Genomic DNA, 19720 nt, shown 5'->3' on the forward strand with positions numbered 1-19720 from the left:
TGGGCACAAAAAGCTGGATTCGAACTGTGCCCATTGTATGTTGACCTAATCTCCAAATCTATTTTGGATCGCCAGTTGTGACCATGGTTTTAAATTTCGACCGAAATCCGAAATTTCGATGAAGACTGAAACCGAAATTCGCGAAACGTATCAAATTTTGAAAATTTTGTCAATTTCGGCAAAATTTGCAAAAGAATATTAATTTTTTATTCCTTTCCCAAATTTCTGTAATTTCGGCCGAAAATCTATATTTCGTGCGTCTTTACCAAATTTCGGTTTCGGCTAGGTTAGGTTTGAAATTTATGCCGAAACCGAAATTTCAAACCTTGGTTGTGGCCCCGAGGTAACCGCAAAATCTGATAGAGTGTCTTAGATCCGAACAGAGAGCACCAACGTACGAAAACAACTTTCACATTTTGGTTCATTGTTGGAGCCAAAATCTAGTTTTGAGTTTCAGACGAGCACTGTAGACGAACTCGGCTGCTTAGGATGGTTTGTGCTAAAAGAGAACTTCATTATAGAGCCTGGAGTTTAGACTTTGGGAGAACCCACCCTCCAACGCTCAAGTCAAATAATAGAGAGACCTGTCCAAAAAAAAAGGGGCGAATATATCATTTCCTTGATTGTTATTCATTTTTTATGTAAAAGTATGTACGATGACACCATATAAAAACTCAATTCATTCTAATAATAAGCTGAGATTTGAACCAGTAGCCTCCCCTTTCAGCTTGGCACGAACCGGAGGGTTCGTGCCTTGGGGCATTAGACTGGTCGATTCGAACTAACTTCCCTTATTTTCTAGAGTTTTGGTTAGACCGGACCATTTTATGACTAGACCGGGTTCATTCCTGTCCATAGTCTAGTGCTTACTGAGTAATGCTAAACTGAAGAGCACACTTTAAAAAACCAACTCGCAAGACGCGGGTATTGATCCACGTCACCCTCTAATTTTCATAATGCCACTTAAAAACACAAAATCAAAGAAGTAATAATCCAATTGGATGACGTGTTTCCAACAGGGTGTCCTTACGCCTGGGTTTGTACAAGCGATCTCTTTGATTTAGCATTCCTCATCTATACAACTTGTTCGTCTCTCTCCGAGATATGCGACTTGTTTTTTATTTTTTTTATTTTTTTTCAGGATTTTGAGGGTTTGATGGACTCGGAAGTATCAAAGATGGAAAATAACGGCGAAAAGGGATGAAAAATGTTTTCCTGCAAAACAAACGGGAGAAAATGCAGGCAGTAAGAGATCGCGATCAGTGTATTATAACTGGATTTTCGCCATGTCAAGGTCAGATGGAAAACATTTTCTCTCTACCATTTCCCCTCTTTTTTCTTCTTCTCTTCGTTTGCTATATTTTGATCTTATTCATTGCACTGTATTTCATATTCGCAATTCTCGCATTTTACTCTACTGATTCGATTCTTATCTGCTTATATTTTGAGATGTGTGTTAGGGTTTTGATGAGCTGTAGATTAAAAAATAAAGTTACACCCCCTCAACTTCCGGACACATTCAACGTCATAGGGGTGCAACTCGGGTCGGGTTCAACCCGAATTTGGGTTGGGTCGGGTTAAGCTTTTCGCAAACACGGGTTGGGAAAAATCAACCCGAATTGGAAATCGAGCAACCCGACCTGACCCAACCCGAATTGGAAATTTCAAATTCCCATTTAGTAGTGATGTTAATTCCAACATATATGATCCTAGTTTATATTAATATTATTGTATTCCATCCGTGTTTTTCTTTTTAACATTGAAATAGTCTCCACGGTCCACGATGGACGGTTTGGATAATCCTATTGTACGGGCCATACCGTACTTTAATAAAGTGAGGAGTGTGATCATCAAAATATAGTAGCGCGGATAACATTTCCCTTTGTCAATTGTTAGTCCCTGTTTATCTTGGATTTTGAGAACCGATTGTGAGTCAAAAACTGATTATTGGTGACTCACTATTGGTTCTCAAAATCCAAAACAACCCGGCTTGAGTTGAGGTGGTCAACTGTTAGTACCATATCAAATCGAGTCAACCCGACCCAATCCAAGCCGGGTTGGAAATCGGGTTGAGGAAATTGCAAATTGGGTTGGGTCGGGTTGAACCCAGCCGGGTTGGAAATCGGGTTGGGTCGGGTTGGCCTCAACCCGACCCAACCCGACCCGAGTTGCACCCCTATTCAACGTTAACCCTGTAGTTTCAAACTCATCAACTACACCCCTGACTTTTCAATGTGTATAAGGTGGATCCCCTCTTTTGAAACCCTATCAATGCTAATTAAGATCTCGTCTGCTAGAGAACCTTCTCTAGTCCGCCGACCAAAAACACAGTGGGCCCACATTGTTTGGATGATCCAAAGCATTCATTTGATGGGTCCTGACTAGATAGGGTGTGCCTAAAACATTAGCTCCATACGATCATCCTAGCCCTTCGATTTGTGGACGGATCGTCAACTGAGGGGTACCTTATACACATTGAAAAGTCAGGGGGTGTAGTTGATGAGTTTGAAACTACAGGGTTATCGTTGAATGTGTCAGAAAGTTTGAGGGTTATAGAGTTCTGTAACATCGAAACATGTTCTTTTTTTCCCCTTGGCCTGTTTGGATTGCAAGAAAAACATTTCTGATGATTTTTTTCCCTTTCCATAATGTAGAGGGAAATGATATGATTATGGTTAATTTAGAGGATATTATCATAAATTGAAGCTTACTCGAGTAAAAATTGAATAGGGTTGGTTGAAGTTATCTTTCTTTGTGTATAAAAAAGTTGTAACTTTTAGAATTATTTTTTCCTTTCCCTATGTGATTGTGCTTTTATCCTTCACTCTGAATATTTTGATAAACTAGTATCAAGAATAAGGCATAGATATAACTATATAAGCAGTAAATTCCAAGTGCACTGACTAGAGGAGGACTGGAATACCTATGAAAACTGATATCCCGATTTTTTTGTCATAGAATCAAAGCAATTGAACTCGAGATGATCTGTGATGGGAATTAAAAGGAACATAGTATTTTGCCGATTATGGCGCATTTCTGAACACAATGTCTTTAAGATGGAATCGCCTGCCCACTGGTGTGCACCAAACATGATTGATTGACGACCACTTCCAGGATTCAATGATCACCTTGTCGATTGATGGCATGGTTAGATCAACGACTCTTTAATAGAAACTTGCCCAATTGACTTGAGGAAGAGAAATAAATAGTTGCAGGAAAAGAGAATGAAGAACAGAGAGGAGAGAGAGTTCTTGTAGAGTGTGGAGCCGCAGAATTCTAATAGCGGATGCATCTATGCTCCACTATTAGAGTTGTTAAAGTGTAGAGCATCCATGTTCCTCCAAGAGTCTGTGAGTTCGGATGGGTGACCTTTCAAGGTAGAATACTTTTGCTGAATCACTTGTAGAGATGCAAAATTCTAATAGTGGATCATTGTGCGATATGTGAGGGTGTCAGTAGACCATCTACTTATTGTAGACACCCCATTTTTCCAAGATCGGACTAACAATAGGTTGTCACGATGATGACTCCAATGATGATCCAAAAGTCTTCACCTTCTTGAGTGAATTAACCATTTGTCACTCTATAGGTGTGGAAAACATAAAGACCTCCAAAAACCTGTGACCTAAACGTACATCCAATATCAGTCTAAACATGCTAGAACCAGATTGCAAACATAGCCCCGAGCTTACCAATCTAAGATTCCAGAGATCAACTGTGGAAACCAGAGAATACCCCAGAAGATTCCCAGTTTCCACCCCCAGTCTTGACTTACGATTGTAACTCAATACTCTAATCATAAGTGCTAATGTTTTACAATTGTAAAACACCTGAGAAAAATCATAAAAAATTGAACTTTTAGTTCCACATCGGGAATTGTGAGAATCAACCTTGTTTTCCGCGCCTATTTAATGGTAGGTGGGCAAGGCATTTGAAAAAGCACCGAGGGATCCCAACTGCACTTGTGAGGGCTAACCCTTGCCTCTTTAGTGCCTTTGGAGCTTGAGTGGCTAACCGGAGGAGGCCGGGGCTCTGCCGGAATCCTTCCGGAGAATTTCAAGAGGAGAGTTCCCTTTCCTCCATTGAAATTCCGGCGAGTTTGCCTGGAAGAGCTCCTTGAGGAGTCGGAGTGGTGCCCCCCCGGTTCATCGCGTAGTATTTGTTAAAGAAATTTGAGGGTTACTGTTGGTGATGAGAGAACAAAAATGTGTTGCTTCAAGGTGTGATATCACTTTCCTTAAGACAAGATTCGCCCCCACCAGTAGTGTGCAAAGGGGATCAGCGAATTGCCTCTAAGATACAATGAAGCCTAGTAGGGAAGCCCTACTAATGTTTGATGACGCCTCGCACTAGCGGAATCAAACCCGAAATGCCCTTCAGAAATTTCAAGCCTTAGAGAAATTTCCAGATACTGTTTCTGCAGAAGAACAGTATCTAGAACAGTAAACAAAAGAAAAATAGTATGTAGAAATACTTGGGGATGTTGAAAGAATGTAGAAGAGAGTTTAAAGCCTGTCAGAATTGTCAATTCGTTTCTCTGTAATGAAATGACCGAATTCTGCACATTTTATAGACCACCTGGTGTCTTTTCTGTGTGAAAAACACCTCTACAGGGCACCTTCCAGAAGTTTGAATATGACTGTTAGATCGCACCCATTTGATATTGAACGGTCCTGATCGATCTTAGAGGTGACTGTTGGTTTGAGTAAAACCTCTCTTCAACCCCGTCATCGTTAGATCAACTATTTATGGTGCGGATCGCACCCCCTTGGCTCTTGACCGTTGGGGGAAGGGACACAACTCATTTGACCACACTCCTTGACCGTTGGAGTGCTGGGCCCGCTGGGCCGACCGGTAGGCCCGAGTCAAAGCCCAACCCAACTGACCCATTCGTCACTGGGCTTGATGGGCCTACGAACCATTCGGCACACCCATCCGACCGGTCCACCTTCATCTTGATCCAACGGTCCAGATCAACTCTGGAAAAATTAAAGGCTCCAGTCGCTCCTCGCGACGTTGCGTACGTGCGAAGTGCAAAGTGCGCCTAAAAAAGCGCCACTATGCGCCCTATAGCCCATTGCCCACGCGCGTGTGCGAACGGTGTGTTGCATCGTCCCGCGGGTCCAACCATGGGTTCAACCCAATGTGCAAACAAACAAGTAGTAGAGAAGTGTAATGATTTTTAAGCCCTTCTCTTTCCTTTCTCTCATTCGGTACGAGACTATCTTTTCAACTACACTTCTACATCATTTTGTAAAAAGCAAATCTTTCCAAGAAAACATTTTCTTTTTCCCAAACGCTATTGAGAAAACATTTTCCGAAAACACTAAAACATGGCAAAATATAAGATTTTGAAAATCCAAAATCACTAACAGTATTAAGGGATTCCACAATCCGTAGGTAATCTCTTCCCTTTCCCTTTCATTCTCTCCTTTTGCATTTCATTTCGATGGTTTCGTAGTTGGATTAGTTTAGGGGGAAGCCTTGGAGCTTGGGGCTCCTTAGACCCCTAGTCCCATGGCAACTCCCCCATTCCAAGTAGGCTTAGCGTAGTTTAGCCCATCTTTTTCCCCTCTCTTTCTATCCCCTCTTAGTCCTTCGGTCTCTTCTATGGACCATGGAGATTGAGATTGGAGTTACATTGCTCTTAGGGATCCAAATAAAAGGGGAAACAAATATCGAATCCTCCCCTTTTGGGATGTGGTTTGAGGTTGAGGAGCCTTTGCATGATCATTTACCTCCTTTTATGCCTTGCAAGTACCCCTAACTTGGGTCACTAACCATTTCTCAGTGGGTTTTGTGGTCCAGGAAAAGGGATTCCATAAACCCTCTTTGTGGGAACATCAATAAACAAGCATCCCCATAGGGAATTTTGCTCGAATTGGCCTTTGGAACCTCTGATATCCATGAGGTCTTCCATGCCCCTTTTCATTCCAGTTACAAGCATGGTTTTAAATTTCGATTGAAATCCAAAATTTCGGTCAAGACTAAAACCGAAGTAAAAAACTCTGCAATTTCAGAAATTTCAGCTATTTCAGCTGAAATTTCATTACAAAAATGAAATCTGCTTTTTTTTTTTTAACAAATTTCGACTGAAATTTCAGTTTCGGTTGGGTCCGAATCCGTAACCAAAATTCTATTCCATGGTTACAAACTTACAAGTAGTAAATTTTCATAAATTTTGGTAAATTCAGCTCTCTGATCATGATTTACGATTGTAAGTTCAGGGTCCAATCGTAAGTCCTAGTGACTTACGATTGGACCAGGAATATTACAATTGTAAGTCTGCAACAAAAGCTAAATCTTGGATTCCAGATGCCAGCAAGTAGTGGTACTATTTCCAGAACCAAGATTGCACTAATTTGGCCTAATTGGACTAGGAGACGGGGTTATCCCGGGCATGGGTGGTGTCTAACACCTTCCACCCATGCAATTATGCCTCTTACCTAGAATGTGGTGGCGAGACGACGCCCAAACAGACTCATGAAGGGTCCTAGGCCCATTCCTAGGTGGCGATCTAGTCACCCACAACAGACTTTGGTCTGCGTTGGAGGGAGATTGTAGTTTACCTATCGGTTCCTTGAATTGGGGGTAAATTGCACTAAAAGACAACATAGGCTAAGCCCAACCATCCAAAACAACCTGTAGGAGTCCTAGCCGATGGAGGCTCACCCCTCCACACTTATCCATTGCAGGATGGAGAGAGATTTGGGGTCTCATTCTTATGAGATTCAGGATCTCATGAGTCTTATTTATTGAGAGTTGCAGCAGATCAGAATGTACTTGTGTGCGATTGTTTTGAGAGATTGGAGCAGAAAGTTATTTGGTGTCTGAGGTTCAGAAGAAATTTTTTCGAAAGGGAATTAGTGTCTCTTTCATCTTTGTTTGAATTGATTGAGAAATGCTATATAAAGAGATACGGAGAGGATAAAAGAATCTGGACTTGGAACTCTTCGGGTATCTTCTCGGTGAAATCTATTTATGCTAAACTTGTGTCGGGCGGTGATGACTCTCTTGCGGCTAAGGTATGGTCTTTTCAGTGCCCCCCTAGAGTGAGTTTTTTTGGCTGGTCTGTTAGCAGTGGGCGTATCCAAACCATTGAATTTCTGAGAAAGAGGGGCTTATGGTTAATTGACCATTGCCCATTATGTTTGGAGGATGGTGAATCAATTGACCATTTGTTTCTGCATTGCAAAGTGGTAAGGGTTATTTGGGGCTTAATTTTGGTAAGGTTTGGTATTCATTGGGTATTCCCTCAATCAATCCCTCTTCTTTTGGAATGTTGGGATTTTGTCCCCTGCAAAAAGAAAGGGAAGGTGCTGTGGAGAATCTATCGGTTAGCTCTATGGTGGTCAGTTTGGAAAGAAAGAAATGAAAGGGTCTTTGAAGGAAAAGCCAGATTAGCCTGCAGCATATTTATGAGAATTATCGCCTTATTTGTTCAATGGGCGAATAGTCTTCCAAGCGGCTTATGATTTTTGGGAGAGGTGGGAAATTGTCTGTAAGGAGGGGGCAAGTAGGCCAAAGGTAATTCAATCTTTCGGAAATCTGGGTCCATCGGTCCAAATGGGAGCTCTGATTCGTCAGAGGCTGAAGTGAAAGCAGCCTATTATGGCATTCTTCACCTGGAAAGAAGTGTTATGGATAAGGTGATTGTGGAAGGGGATTCATCTAATATTAACTTTCAAAAAAATAAAATAAAATCTAATCTTGTTAGATGGCTCTCAGGCGAGGTCCCTCCTCCTTGGAGATTTCTCAGCCTTACGGAGGAAATTTCAGATTGGGTGTCGGGGTCTGCTATATCTTTTGTGCATGTTAGAAGAACAACGAATGGTGAAGCTGATGTTCTAGCTAAATCAGGGGTTAATAGGCAGAGTTTGGAGTGGTTCGATTATTTACTGCCGTAATTGTATTTTTCTTTACTTTTTCCTCTTTGTAATCTGTGGACTATCTCGGTTCCGCTCTTTCTTATTAATATATCTCGCCATTTCAAAAAAAAAAAGAGGATCTCATGAGTCTTTCCGTCGAATGTGGCTGATCTTCTTTAGTGTTGGTACTTCGCTCCTTGACAAGAGAGCAAGATACTATTATAGAGAGTGGTCCTCTTGGCCACTATTTGGGTGATTTGGAAGGAAAGAAAAAACAAAATCTTCAGAGGCATAGTAAAGAGTCTGCTTTTCATGTACACTAAGGTGATCGCGCTAACTATATCGTGGGTGAAACTTCTCCCATGTTTCAGGTTCACCTCATAGTCTGATCTTTGGCGATGCAGGAGAGAGATTAGTATCACTAGGGAACAGGTAGAGATTCAAACACTTAGATAAGTCCCCCTGTCTTGGGAAACTAAAGCTCAACTTTGATGGGTCCAGCTTGGGTAATCCAGGGATGGCCGGGGTTGGAGGTCTACTATGGGATGAGAGGGGGATGACCACGTGGGCTTTTTCGGGCCCAATAGGGTTCACAGATTCCAACGAAGCAAAAGAGCGGTCCTTCAGGTTGGTGGAGAGTAGTGACCTGGCTAGATTAATTGTGGAGAGTGATTCTCTTAATGTCATAAGATGACTGGATGCTAGCCATCCTATCCGTGAAGATTCACGCATTTTATTGAGGCGACTATGGATCAAGTGACGTATTATGATATCTCATTTCGACAAATTAGGAGATCAGCAAATAGCGAGGCGGATTGACTTCTTAGAGCGGGAGTTCAAAGAGAGAATCTGGTGATTTTTGATTTCCTACCCTTGATGTGATATTCATTATATCCTTTTGTTGCTTTTCTATTATTCTCATTTCTGTCAGGTTGTACTAACTACCTCGGTTGGAGGTTCCTCTCTTTATCTTTATTAATAAAATCACCAGCCATTAAAAAAAAGAGAGAGTTCTTATAGATTTTTTCTGTGTATCTCTTCATGTTAAAGAGAAAAAAAGAAGGGTACACATTCCTTTTCCTTTTTCGCATATATTTGTACTTATCCCGAGCGAGAGAAACTCCTTTTAAAAAGGAAACTTTCATAACATTTTAAAAAATGTTTAAGATTTTCTTAATCACGTTGCCACACTAGCACGTTGAAGTGGTTGTTACAGATTAATAAACAGAAGAAAAGATAACATTAAACGGCACAAAGCAAAATTTCTGAAGTACTCTTTCCATTTTCAAATATCACCTTTTAAAACTTTTAATATTCAACAATCCCCCACATATACCATTCCAAAAAAAATAAAAAAAATCAACAATCCGCCACATATTTGAAAATGAAGTAAAGACTTGGGCAAGTCAGGATACTGAAATGCATCAATAGAGATGTTATTAAACTTGGATCTCTGTTTAGTATAAATTAGTTAGGGTTAAGAAATATTTGGTGAACTGTATTGTTGAACCTAATTTGTATAATAAACTAAGACAACATATCATACACATAATAGTATCAAATACGTACGTGTCCCAACTAGTTAGCAGTTAGCACTTTCATGAGCTCTCAAGAGAGTTGCCTAAATCTCATATTGGTGAATCGGTCAAGCATGTGCTCTAACTTTACACCTCATTAATAATCCTCTGTTGCGTTTATTAATAGTACACATTATAGTAAACGCTATCCACACAATATGGAGAGGCTTGAAGATCATAATTGCCTACAAATTTATATTGCTTTAATCAAATCACTCAGGTGACTTGTTCTTGTTGAACTTAGTTCCATGGATCTCTGGTCATCTAGGTTGGGTTTCCATTGGCAAATGATTTCACTTAAAAGGCTTTAGCTCGACCACCCTTGATATTGTGAAAACTAAGTCTCTAGGTAATCCTTTATTCAAAGGATCTGTAATGAAAGTCAATAATAATTACTCTATCCGTAAGCAATTGTTTGACCTTATTTTGCCTTTAACGAATGTGTCAGGTTTTACCATTGTAAGTCTTGTTTTTAACTCTTGTTATGTCATCTTGACAATCACTCTGAATACAAATTGCTGGTACTTGTTTTACTATAGTGGAACATCCATTAGCAAATTTCTAACTCATTCAACTTCTTCACTTGCCTTTTCTAAGGCACTGAACTCAATTCCATTGTGGATCAAGCATTACACGTTTGCTTTGTGGATTTCCAAGAAATTGCAACACTTCTTAAAGTGAACATATTTGTACTTTTAGATTCAGTATCAAAATCTGATGTCCAGTTGGTATCACCATACCATTTCAGTACAGCAAGATATATTTTCTAGTGGAGACCAGAAGTTTTTGTCAAATACCTTAAAACTCTAATTAATGCTTCTCAGTGATCATTTTACGAGAAGCGATTGAAGTGAAAGTGGGAAGCAAGATGTTTAGAAAAGAGAAAATACGGGAAGCGAAAGCTCTAAAGAAAGTAAAGAGAAAATGTGTGGGGAAACGTAATTGAAAGTCATCATGAAGCATGTAATATGCATCATTGGAAGCAAACAAGAAGTACATAGAAAGGGTAGGATCATAGTAGGTTAGGGAGGAAGGGTTAGCATTGATAAGGATTGCAAGTAGAAAAGAAGACGTTGCAACTAATTAAAATTGTAACTTTTAGGAATTTACAGTTTAACATGTTTTGTTCATGTATATTTAATGTTAAGCTTTTGGAAAAAGATCCACATAATTTTCATTTGAAACTTATGACGTGCTTTTTAACTTTTAAAAGCACTCTTTAAAATAAAAATAAAAAATGCTTCTACATTATCAAAAGGAGAAAATCTTCTTTTAGGAAGAAATAATCACCTAAACATGAAGCTCCTAGGAAGCGTGCTTTCCCTAACTTTGGGAAGCGCGCTTCCCCTATTGCCATGTAGGAGGAAAACACACTCCTGTCACAACAATTGTGTCTGGTGGCACGCAGAGCTCATCTACTAGTCCTTACGTTGCTGTTAGGTTTTGTTTGAAATTAACATGGGAAGGTAGGGACTAAATTTGTGTTTCTTTTTTGATAGCCCTTCAGTGTAATTCACCTTCGAGCCTAGTTCGAAAGGGAGGGGGTTTCTATCTTGATTCATGTTATCCTCTTCAGTCCTCAAACTAACAAAAAGGTCTGGAAGTGAAATTTCATTTCTATAAAAAGTGTGTTTTTGTATTCACTCCTAGAAGTGAAATTTTGTTTCTATAAAAAATGTGTCTTTGTTTTCACTCCAGGAAGTGGATAATATTAATATATCAGTGATAGCTGTGTTTGCATCTTTTCATTGATGGTTATTCCTTTATTCAAAATCTCATCTACTAACGAGTCTATCTCACTCAGATGGCTCATCATTGAGTTGTCATTTGTCATGACATATCAAAAGTATTTTTCCTACTAGTGTTTCTTCGATCTTACTGCCTCTAAATTTTCTTCCATGAAGTTTCCCGTATGTCCCTGGCTGATTTTACACCACAGTGTACAATTTGTTGTTCAATGCATTTGAGATACGACTTCTACAACTACAAAAGAAATCATCTCTTTCCCGTTTATGTATACCATGAGATTTTCTAGGTTCAATTTCATCCACATTCATAGGTGGATCCTTAAACACATAATCAGGTTCTGATGTACATAAGGAAAATATTTATTGCCAACATTTGAAGTTTGATCTATCAAATTTCTTTGGTTTAGCATTCTCAACATGTCTTGACATCTCTGTTGCGTAGATGAATACCAAATATCAAACACTGTAATCTATGATTTGGCCATCACTTTGAATTTATTGCCAACACGCGTGTCGTGTCCGGTCCGCACGTCATCCGTGTCCACACGTGTCGGCACTCCTTTAGACACCTTTAAGTGTATTGCTAGAAGTGTCAGTAACTTTATATGTATGTATGTGTATGAGTGTGACGCTATTTCTAGATTTTTAGGGGCTCCCATGTTAGATACCTCATATCCGTGTCGAAACTCGGCACACGAATCCGTGCCCACAAATATTGATTTTATGTACTTTCTATTTTAGTCGTGTCCCCCTTTCTAAATTTTGGGAGTTTGCCGTCTCCGTCGTGTCCGTGTCCACAAATCATAGACTGTAATATATTTTGTCTTAAGATTGTAAATTCAAATGGTAAATAATATCAAAAATAATATGCAGATACAATTATATATGCAGTAAATCACAAGTTCATTGGGCATAGAGAAGGATCCAAATAGTGTTGTAAACCAATATGTTGATAATTTGTGATGGAATTGCAACAAGTGAATGCAAAATGATCTGTTATGAATAGGAAGAGGAATTTATTGTATTTAGCTATACCAATCCCGCACCATTGTGTTTGTGGTAAGGGGCCATGAACCTTTTTTTTTTTTTGAAATGGCAATATATCTTGAAGAAGGGAACCAAGAAGGTCACCAGAATTACAAAAGGGAAAAAACAACAAGGGACAACAAAAATTCAATGGAAAACAGAGCCAAAACTTCTCACGGGGGAAGGAAATCAAACCACTCCAACCCCTTTTTGTGTACTCCAGATCGAGCGAGAGAATCCGCCTCGCCATTTGCTTCCCGACGAACATGCTTAAAAACCATAGACGCCCCTGAAATGAGATCAGAAATTTCCTCAAAGTAACTAAGGAATCTCCATAGGGGAATCACTTTCCCCGATAACCAACTAATAACATTTGAAGAGTCCCCTTCTACAATCACCCTGTCATAAGCTTCAGCACTCAGGTGCTTTATTCCCTGATATGCCGGCCGAACTTCAGCTTCAGATGAGTCACACCTTCCAATGGGACCTGCAAAAGCCCACGAAACCTCCCCTTGATAATCCCGACATAGTCCTCCAACCCCAGCTGGTCCCGGATTACCCAAGCAGGACCCATCAAAATTTAATTTACTGAAACCTTCAGGAGGAGCTTCCCATTTTTTACTTCTCTTCTCTCGCCTCAAACCTTCAGCGCACACAATGCTCCACCCCTCCCACAGATCGAATGCTGATACAAATTTGAACAGAGGGATGCTCTTCACCCAAAAAATAACCAAGGCGAGAATTTTGTTAAATAGCCAGGACGATGACTTAGCTACTCCTTCGAAAACTCTTTGATTTCTTTCCTTCCATATGACCCACCACAAGGCAATTAAACATAATCTCCACAGCACCTTTCCTTTATTTTTCCAGGGCACGAAATCCCAACTTGAGAATAGATCTGCTAGAGACTTTGGAAAGACCCATGAACCTTGTCTAAGGTCTCGTGTTCAATTCCCAAGGGGTTTGTGACGCAGGGAGCGTGAGAGCGGCAACACCATGATAAAGATTGACACGAGCAGTACTAAAATAATCTCGTGGGGGTTTGAAAACCCATGCCGCGGTTTGGAGAAAAGCTCCAACATAACAGATGACAGGAGCGAAGCTCCTTCACCCACGTGAACGAGCCAATGCTCTTCACAACAGATATCCCAAAAATAAACTTTATTCAAATCTACTTTCTTTCCTCCTGACATTCATTATATAAAGAGCCAAAACTTAAGAATTGCAACCCTAAAGATTTGCCTAACAATTATTCCTTATCTTCTATCTAAAGCAACAAAAATAAAACTTAGAAATATTACTAATAACCCTAAAATAGCAATTTCGTAATTGACCCTTACCATAATGTAAAAATGACCATAAGTGGCTCAAATCAAGTCCAAATCGCGTAATCTTGAGCTCTTTAGATAGGTAATCGAAAAACCTTTCTAAAAATACCAAAATCAAGCTAAATAGACAAGTTTTGACACCCCAAAAAAATACTAAAAATAAAATGACGGAAATAAGAAATAAAAAATAAAAGATTTGATCCATGCCGCACGTTCTGCATCAGTTTGGTACCAAATACCCTCTGCTTATTGTATTTAGCTGAATGAGACTCGTGTATGAGCACGTTGTCCTTAAGATGACATTGCCTTCCCATAGGTGTGCATTAGTTTTTTTTGAAACATGACAATTTTATTGATACTATGAAAGATACATTGGGGACCAGAGGTCCCAACTTGCAGTACATAGAATCAATTAAGGAAGGCCAGGAGAATACTCCAAGACCAGATAAAACCAAAGGAGAAAATCTACTAATTCTTCCGCTACAGTAAGGACCACCCTTCCATACATTCCCAACCTGCCGAGTAACTAGGTTACTTCCCTACTATCTAGGATCATAGCCCAGGGAGCCTTCACCCCTCCCCCTAAACAACCATAGCACTATCCCAAGGCTTCCAAAATCTCGAATCCAACGAAAAGTGCCATATTGGGAGGCCTCTCATGCAAGGCTTTCCTCAAAACAGACTTGTCATCACCATTAGATAGTCATTTAGTTTGGTGATCTAGACAAGCCATCAAAATCGAAAGAGATTCACCCATGCTATGTTAAATCTGGGACTCTAGCAGATATACAGCCCCGGGAATTAGGATCAGGACTCCGAGAGGGTCGTTGATCACCAGACCATCTGCCACCATACAGCAACCTACCGCCTTAATGAGGAGCCGATTGTGTCTCCATCCAACCCATAATCCGAACCCCAAATTCCTGGCGAAATCCCAAAACAAAAGAGAGAGGGAGAGCTGAGTATTTAGGGAAGTTGGTCTTCCCGAGTCCTCGAGGGAAGCCTTCCTACTTCGATAGGGATCCTTTCTTCAAAACTAGATGGAGATGACCTTTTAATAGCAAAACCAAAGGCTATAGAGCCTTGGAACCTCTGCTCCCAGAGAAGAGTGCTTTGAGTCTAACAACACGCCTCCCTAGCTACCAACGAAAATAAATCCCTACATCCAACTACTATTAATTATCATAGCCTTTTCAACCCCGGGAACCCCAGCTATGGATTTAGCTATAGATAGGGCCAAGCCTAGGAGGCCTAGAATAGAATTTTAGGAGCCTAAACAATCTGCTAAATTTCTTCTTTACACCCTGCTTGGAGTCCAAGATAATGCGCATTTTATTCATAATAATATATTCTTGGGAACTTAAACCCCTGACTGAGAAGGTTGAATCATTGTAAGAACCGCCAGGGGCACAATTGGCGAAATTCTTCCTGGCAAATGAAGCATGCTTTCCGTCTAATGTGAGGGGTAGGTTTCTTGGGACTCACCAACAGACCCAAGTAATCCTCATTCCTCTGTGCAGGTCCCATCATGTCTTTGTAGGGAAAAGCTAACGGCTCAATCTCAGGGCCCCCAACAAGGAAATTTAAATTTGAATTTGAAATCCCAATGGGACCTAACGGCTCATTAGGCAAGGGCCTTGAGATCGCCGGAGGCCGGTCTGCAGCTAAGGAGGAATCCGATTCCTGGATGGCTGATTCAGGGGTTTCCTTCAGTGTTTAAAAAAGTGGATTTGATGCGGAACGCGGCCAAGAAAAATCCTTGTTGACTTGGCGCGGACGCGGCCAAGAACGCGGTTAACACGGTTGACAAGGTCATAACTCGGGAGAGCCAAAGGAGTTTATTGACTCTGTAAGGCAAAACGCGGAACGCGGATGTGGTGAAACGCGGAATGCGGCCGAGGTAAAAAAGAGTCGACTCGGGCGAGTTCCTTGCCGAGTCAAGGAGTTTTTAAACACTGGTTTCCTTCGAGAGCTCAACCCCAATGGGATAGTACTGGTAAAAATTTTTGAGCTTTACACCAGAATTAGGGAAGAGCCATCGAGGGGCTAGAATCTTAGCTGAAACGAAAGTCATACCGTTCTGATGATTGCCCTCCATCTTGATTTCTACAACCCTACCAAAGAGGCCCCCTTACGCCTTCACCGTAGAAATATCCCAGGCATGCAGAGGGATGCCATAAAACCGAACCCAAAGCGCCTCCTCTCCTTGAATAAGTTCTTTTTTCCATGGTGATAGGGAGAGAAGATGTGGTAGATCCCTTAGCAAGGATCTGTGAGGCCTGCATTTCTGAGTCAAACATAAAAAAAACTTCGTCCTTTGCTAGTAGAGAAGGGCAATGCAACGATGGGAGTTCCCAGGACACTTGTGCCCATTTCCACAGGTCCTGCAAACTCTCATTATGGTTTTTCTTTTTCCCGATCAAGCAGGATCAGAGGGAACCTAATCGCAAATCTACTTCCTTACCGGAGATAGATAAAGTTGGAGCCGCTGAGTTTTTATTGCGATAAATTGTACCCGAGTCAGGCCAAGGGTTATTTTCATCGTCCTTAGATTGCGCCCTAGAAGATCGAGGTATCCATTTTAATGATGATCTGGTCAAATGACACCAGCGACAAACAACCCGCCATTTATAGTTTAGGTATTGACAAGGGGAGCAAAACCATGCCCCAAGTCTTTTATCTTGGACATGTTTGGGTCTCCCTAAAGATACTCCTTTCCCACTCCAAGGAGGCAGAGGAGAGGAAGTTGATCTAGCCTGAGAGCATCTTCTACATCTAAAGTGCCATCCATAGTTATGGTAGCGACAATCAGGGCATTGCCAATCCTCTTTCCTTCTTCTTTTTCCTCGCTCCATTTTATCATAGGTGTGCATTAGTGACAACCATTTAAGCACATCATAGTGATTGTAATGGTGGAAACAATAAAAAGAACAGATCAAATTGGAAGGGAGGAATGAACATTTTCAAAAGAACGCTTACCCATTTTCAAATATCAACTTTTAACACTTCTAAAATTCCAACATTATTTCATTCCACACTTTTTGCAAAGGATGCAAAGAACACCCAAAAATTGTGCTGGGATATTATAGTTTAAATTTGCTATTTTCCCTTTGGCTTATTGATGGCTCTATTTTTGTTTCTCTCTCTCTCTCCATTTATTTCTGTTTTTCCCTTTTGCTAACCATATCTATTTGATTATTTCTATATTTAGATAGATGTATAAACTTGTATACGTATATATACTGAGAGCACTCCCAAATTGGCAACTAATGCTAATGTTTTTCTCTGTCTCTCTCCATTTATTTCCATTTCCCCCCTTTTGGTAGCCATATCTATTTGATTATTTCTATAATTGACATATGAAAACTCCCAAATCGGTATATAAACTCCCAAATCGGCAACTAATGCTAATGTAATTGGTTCCCCATTTCTGACATATGAAAACCAAGATAATTGATTTTCTTTTATGGAGTCATTCTCTAAAGACTCTTCATGTTTAGTTTGCAATAATTAGTGATTTTCACAAAAGCTAAGGTGTTTCCTTGGGATGCAGGCTTTTGGCATTTCTAAACAATAGGGGAGTTGGGAATGCCTTTTCAGCAAGCAAGGCATCTAGCATTTCAGCTGCGAGGAATCATGGGACACTTGATGCACTTGGACTGCCTTCCTCCCAACACAGACTCTATTCACAATATAAATTTTCCAGCAAGGATTGTCTTCCTTTTACAGTATACAGATCTAAGAAAAATCCATGCAAGGCAAGCTGGACCGGGAACATCTCTGTCCTTTCTTCAAGTAATTCTTTGGCACATCATGCACAAGTTGCTTGGAAAAGGCTTTCCCAGTTATGCTCTTACAGAGGCCCAGTTTTTCCACCAATAAGTAGGATAGCATGCGCCGTAAGCCTGGCCTGCACCCGATCTCACCTAGTTCCTAGTGTTTTTGCCGTCATTGTTGGGGAGGCAGCATGGACCCAAAGGGCTTGGGCAGATGCAGAATACTTCTCAGCTAGGAATACTCTGTATACACGAGCTCAAGATGGGCACATTTATTTCATGTCCTTCATTTCTTCCGTTCTAGAGGGCTTCTGTATGTTTCTAAGAGTGGTCTATTTGGCGATTTTGTTCTCACCCGCAATAGCAATGGCCCCACTTTTGGATTCTTTTGGTGACAATTTCAGGAAACAATGGCTTCATCTGGTCCATCTTACTCTAGAGCATGCGGGTCCAGCATTCATAAAATGGGGTCAATGGGCAGCCACACGACCGGATCTTTTCCCTAGAGATCTATGTGCTGAGCTGTCCAAGTTTCATACCAAAGCACCGACACACAGCTTTGCCTACACTAAGAAAACTATTGAGAAAGCCTTTGGTCGCAAACTTTCTGAAATTTTTGAGGATTTTGAAGAGGAACCTGTAGCATCTGGAAGTGTTGCACAAGTGCATCGAGCTTCTTTGAGATTTCGATACCCAGGTCAACGAGTCAAGCCCATTATAGTTGCAGTGAAAGTCAAGCATCCTGGAGTTGGTGAATCGATTAGAAGGGATTTCACCATTATTAATTTGGTTGCCAAAATTTCAACGTTCATCCCAACTTTGAAGTGGTTCAGACTAGATGAAAGTGTACAACAGTTTGCTGTTTTCATGATGTCGCAGGTTGATCTTGCAAGGGAAGCTGCTCAATTGAGTCGTTTTATTTATAATTTTCGTAGTTGGAAAGATGTATCTTTCCCACAGCCGTTATATCCGCTTGTACACCCTGCCGTTTTGGTGGAGACATATGAGGAAGGAGAAAGTGTTGCACACTATGTTGATGAGCTTGAAGGAAATGCTCAAATAAAAAGTGCTCTTGCACACATTGGGACTCATGCACTCCTGAAGATGCTTCTGGTATGCTTTTTACTCTCATGTGAATCTCTTTTTGTCTAAAATTGTACATGGTTTTCAGTAGCATATATTTTATAGATAACTTTGAAGTAATTAGTACTGCAGACGTTATCAATCGAGTTATCTTTTTTATTTAAATTGACAAATATATTCATACCAGCAAATTTTACAATTGGGACCAGTAGTCCCACCAGATTTATATAGTATGAATTGCCCAGGAGCATTCTCCTCTGCCCAAAAGAAAACCATTACCCCTTACATTACCCAATAGCCTTAATTGTATCGAATCCAACAAAAATGCCATATTGTGGGCCCCCCAAGTCAAGATCATGACCTGCCATGTCATACATGTCATACAGACTTCTCTACCACATCCCGAATTCGATTTTCAAAAATCTCGCTCAAAGGCCCAGAGCTATCGTGCGCCCTCACCGTGCACAATAGCCAACCACCGAACAACATCGGATCTCCGACGGCCTCCACCTTGAGCCACCACCAATCACCACGGTCACCACCTCCAGTCGCACCGTTTCCTCCATAGAAAACCCGTCAGGGGGGGCCACCACCGTCATCAAGATCCGGCAACCACCATTGCAACTGGCCACCCCGCTCGTCCTCAGGCCACCACCCATGATCTTGATTCCGGAGACCACAGCCTCCTACATCCAAATCCATCAACCCCATTACTAATCCGGCAATCCACAGCCTCCGGTAGTCCTCGGCCTGAAAAATAAGATAGCTTCGCCTATAGCCAGTTTTCCACGATTCCGATCCAGCAACCCACGGCTTTTCACGGCCTCCGGCAACCTCCACGGTTTTCCTCGGCTCCAGATCTAGCATCACGCCTTCCACGACTCCAGATCTAGCCACCACGGAAGAGCCATACTCCAGATCTGGCCTCCACAGTTCCAGATCCAGCCTCCACGGCTCAACTTTTGCCAGCAATGGGGAGAGACGAGAAAGAGAGGTTGAGACTAAAAAATACAGAGGAAGAGAGGGAGCCAACAATGGGGAGAGACAAGAAAGAGAGGGCGAGGCACACAATACAGAGAGAGAGAGAGAGAGAGAGAGAGAGAGAGAGAGAGAGAGAGAGAGAGAGAGAGAGAGAGAGAGAACCGCCTCCCTCCCTAGGGCTTCCATCGACCTAGGGAGGGAGCGCCACGAATCGCCTTTTTTTCCGCCACACACTGTCTCAATCGAGTTATCTTTATGCATTTATATAATGTGGTGCACTTTACTTTGAGTAACTAATTAAGGGGTTACATTTATCAATGACGAAAATGGCAA

At 41.1% G+C, this 19720-nt stretch overlaps 1 protein-coding gene across 13 annotated transcripts in view; it reads left to right on the top strand.

Annotated features, from left to right (window-relative positions):
• Positions 1 to 1141: 1141 nt before the first annotated feature.
• LOC143856316 (uncharacterized) overlaps positions 1142 to 19720 on the top strand; it is a 56509-nt gene continuing 37930 nt past the window's right edge. For all 13 annotated transcript variants that reach the window (XM_077366500.1, XM_077366508.1, XM_077366510.1 and 10 more), the window contains exons 1-2: positions 1142 to 1294; positions 17101 to 18436. In XM_077366500.1, the coding sequence (XP_077222615.1) occupies positions 1287 to 1294; positions 17101 to 18436 (1344 nt within the window). In that variant the 5' untranslated portion in view covers positions 1142 to 1286. The remainder of the gene's footprint in view (positions 1295 to 17100; positions 18437 to 19720) is intronic.

This window comes from Tasmannia lanceolata, unplaced genomic scaffold (genome assembly GCF_043159265.1).
Source record: "Tasmannia lanceolata isolate RefF3 unplaced genomic scaffold, GAP_Taslan_0.1 ptg000023l, whole genome shotgun sequence".
NCBI classification, from domain to species: Eukaryota; Viridiplantae; Streptophyta; class Magnoliopsida; order Canellales; family Winteraceae; genus Tasmannia; species Tasmannia lanceolata.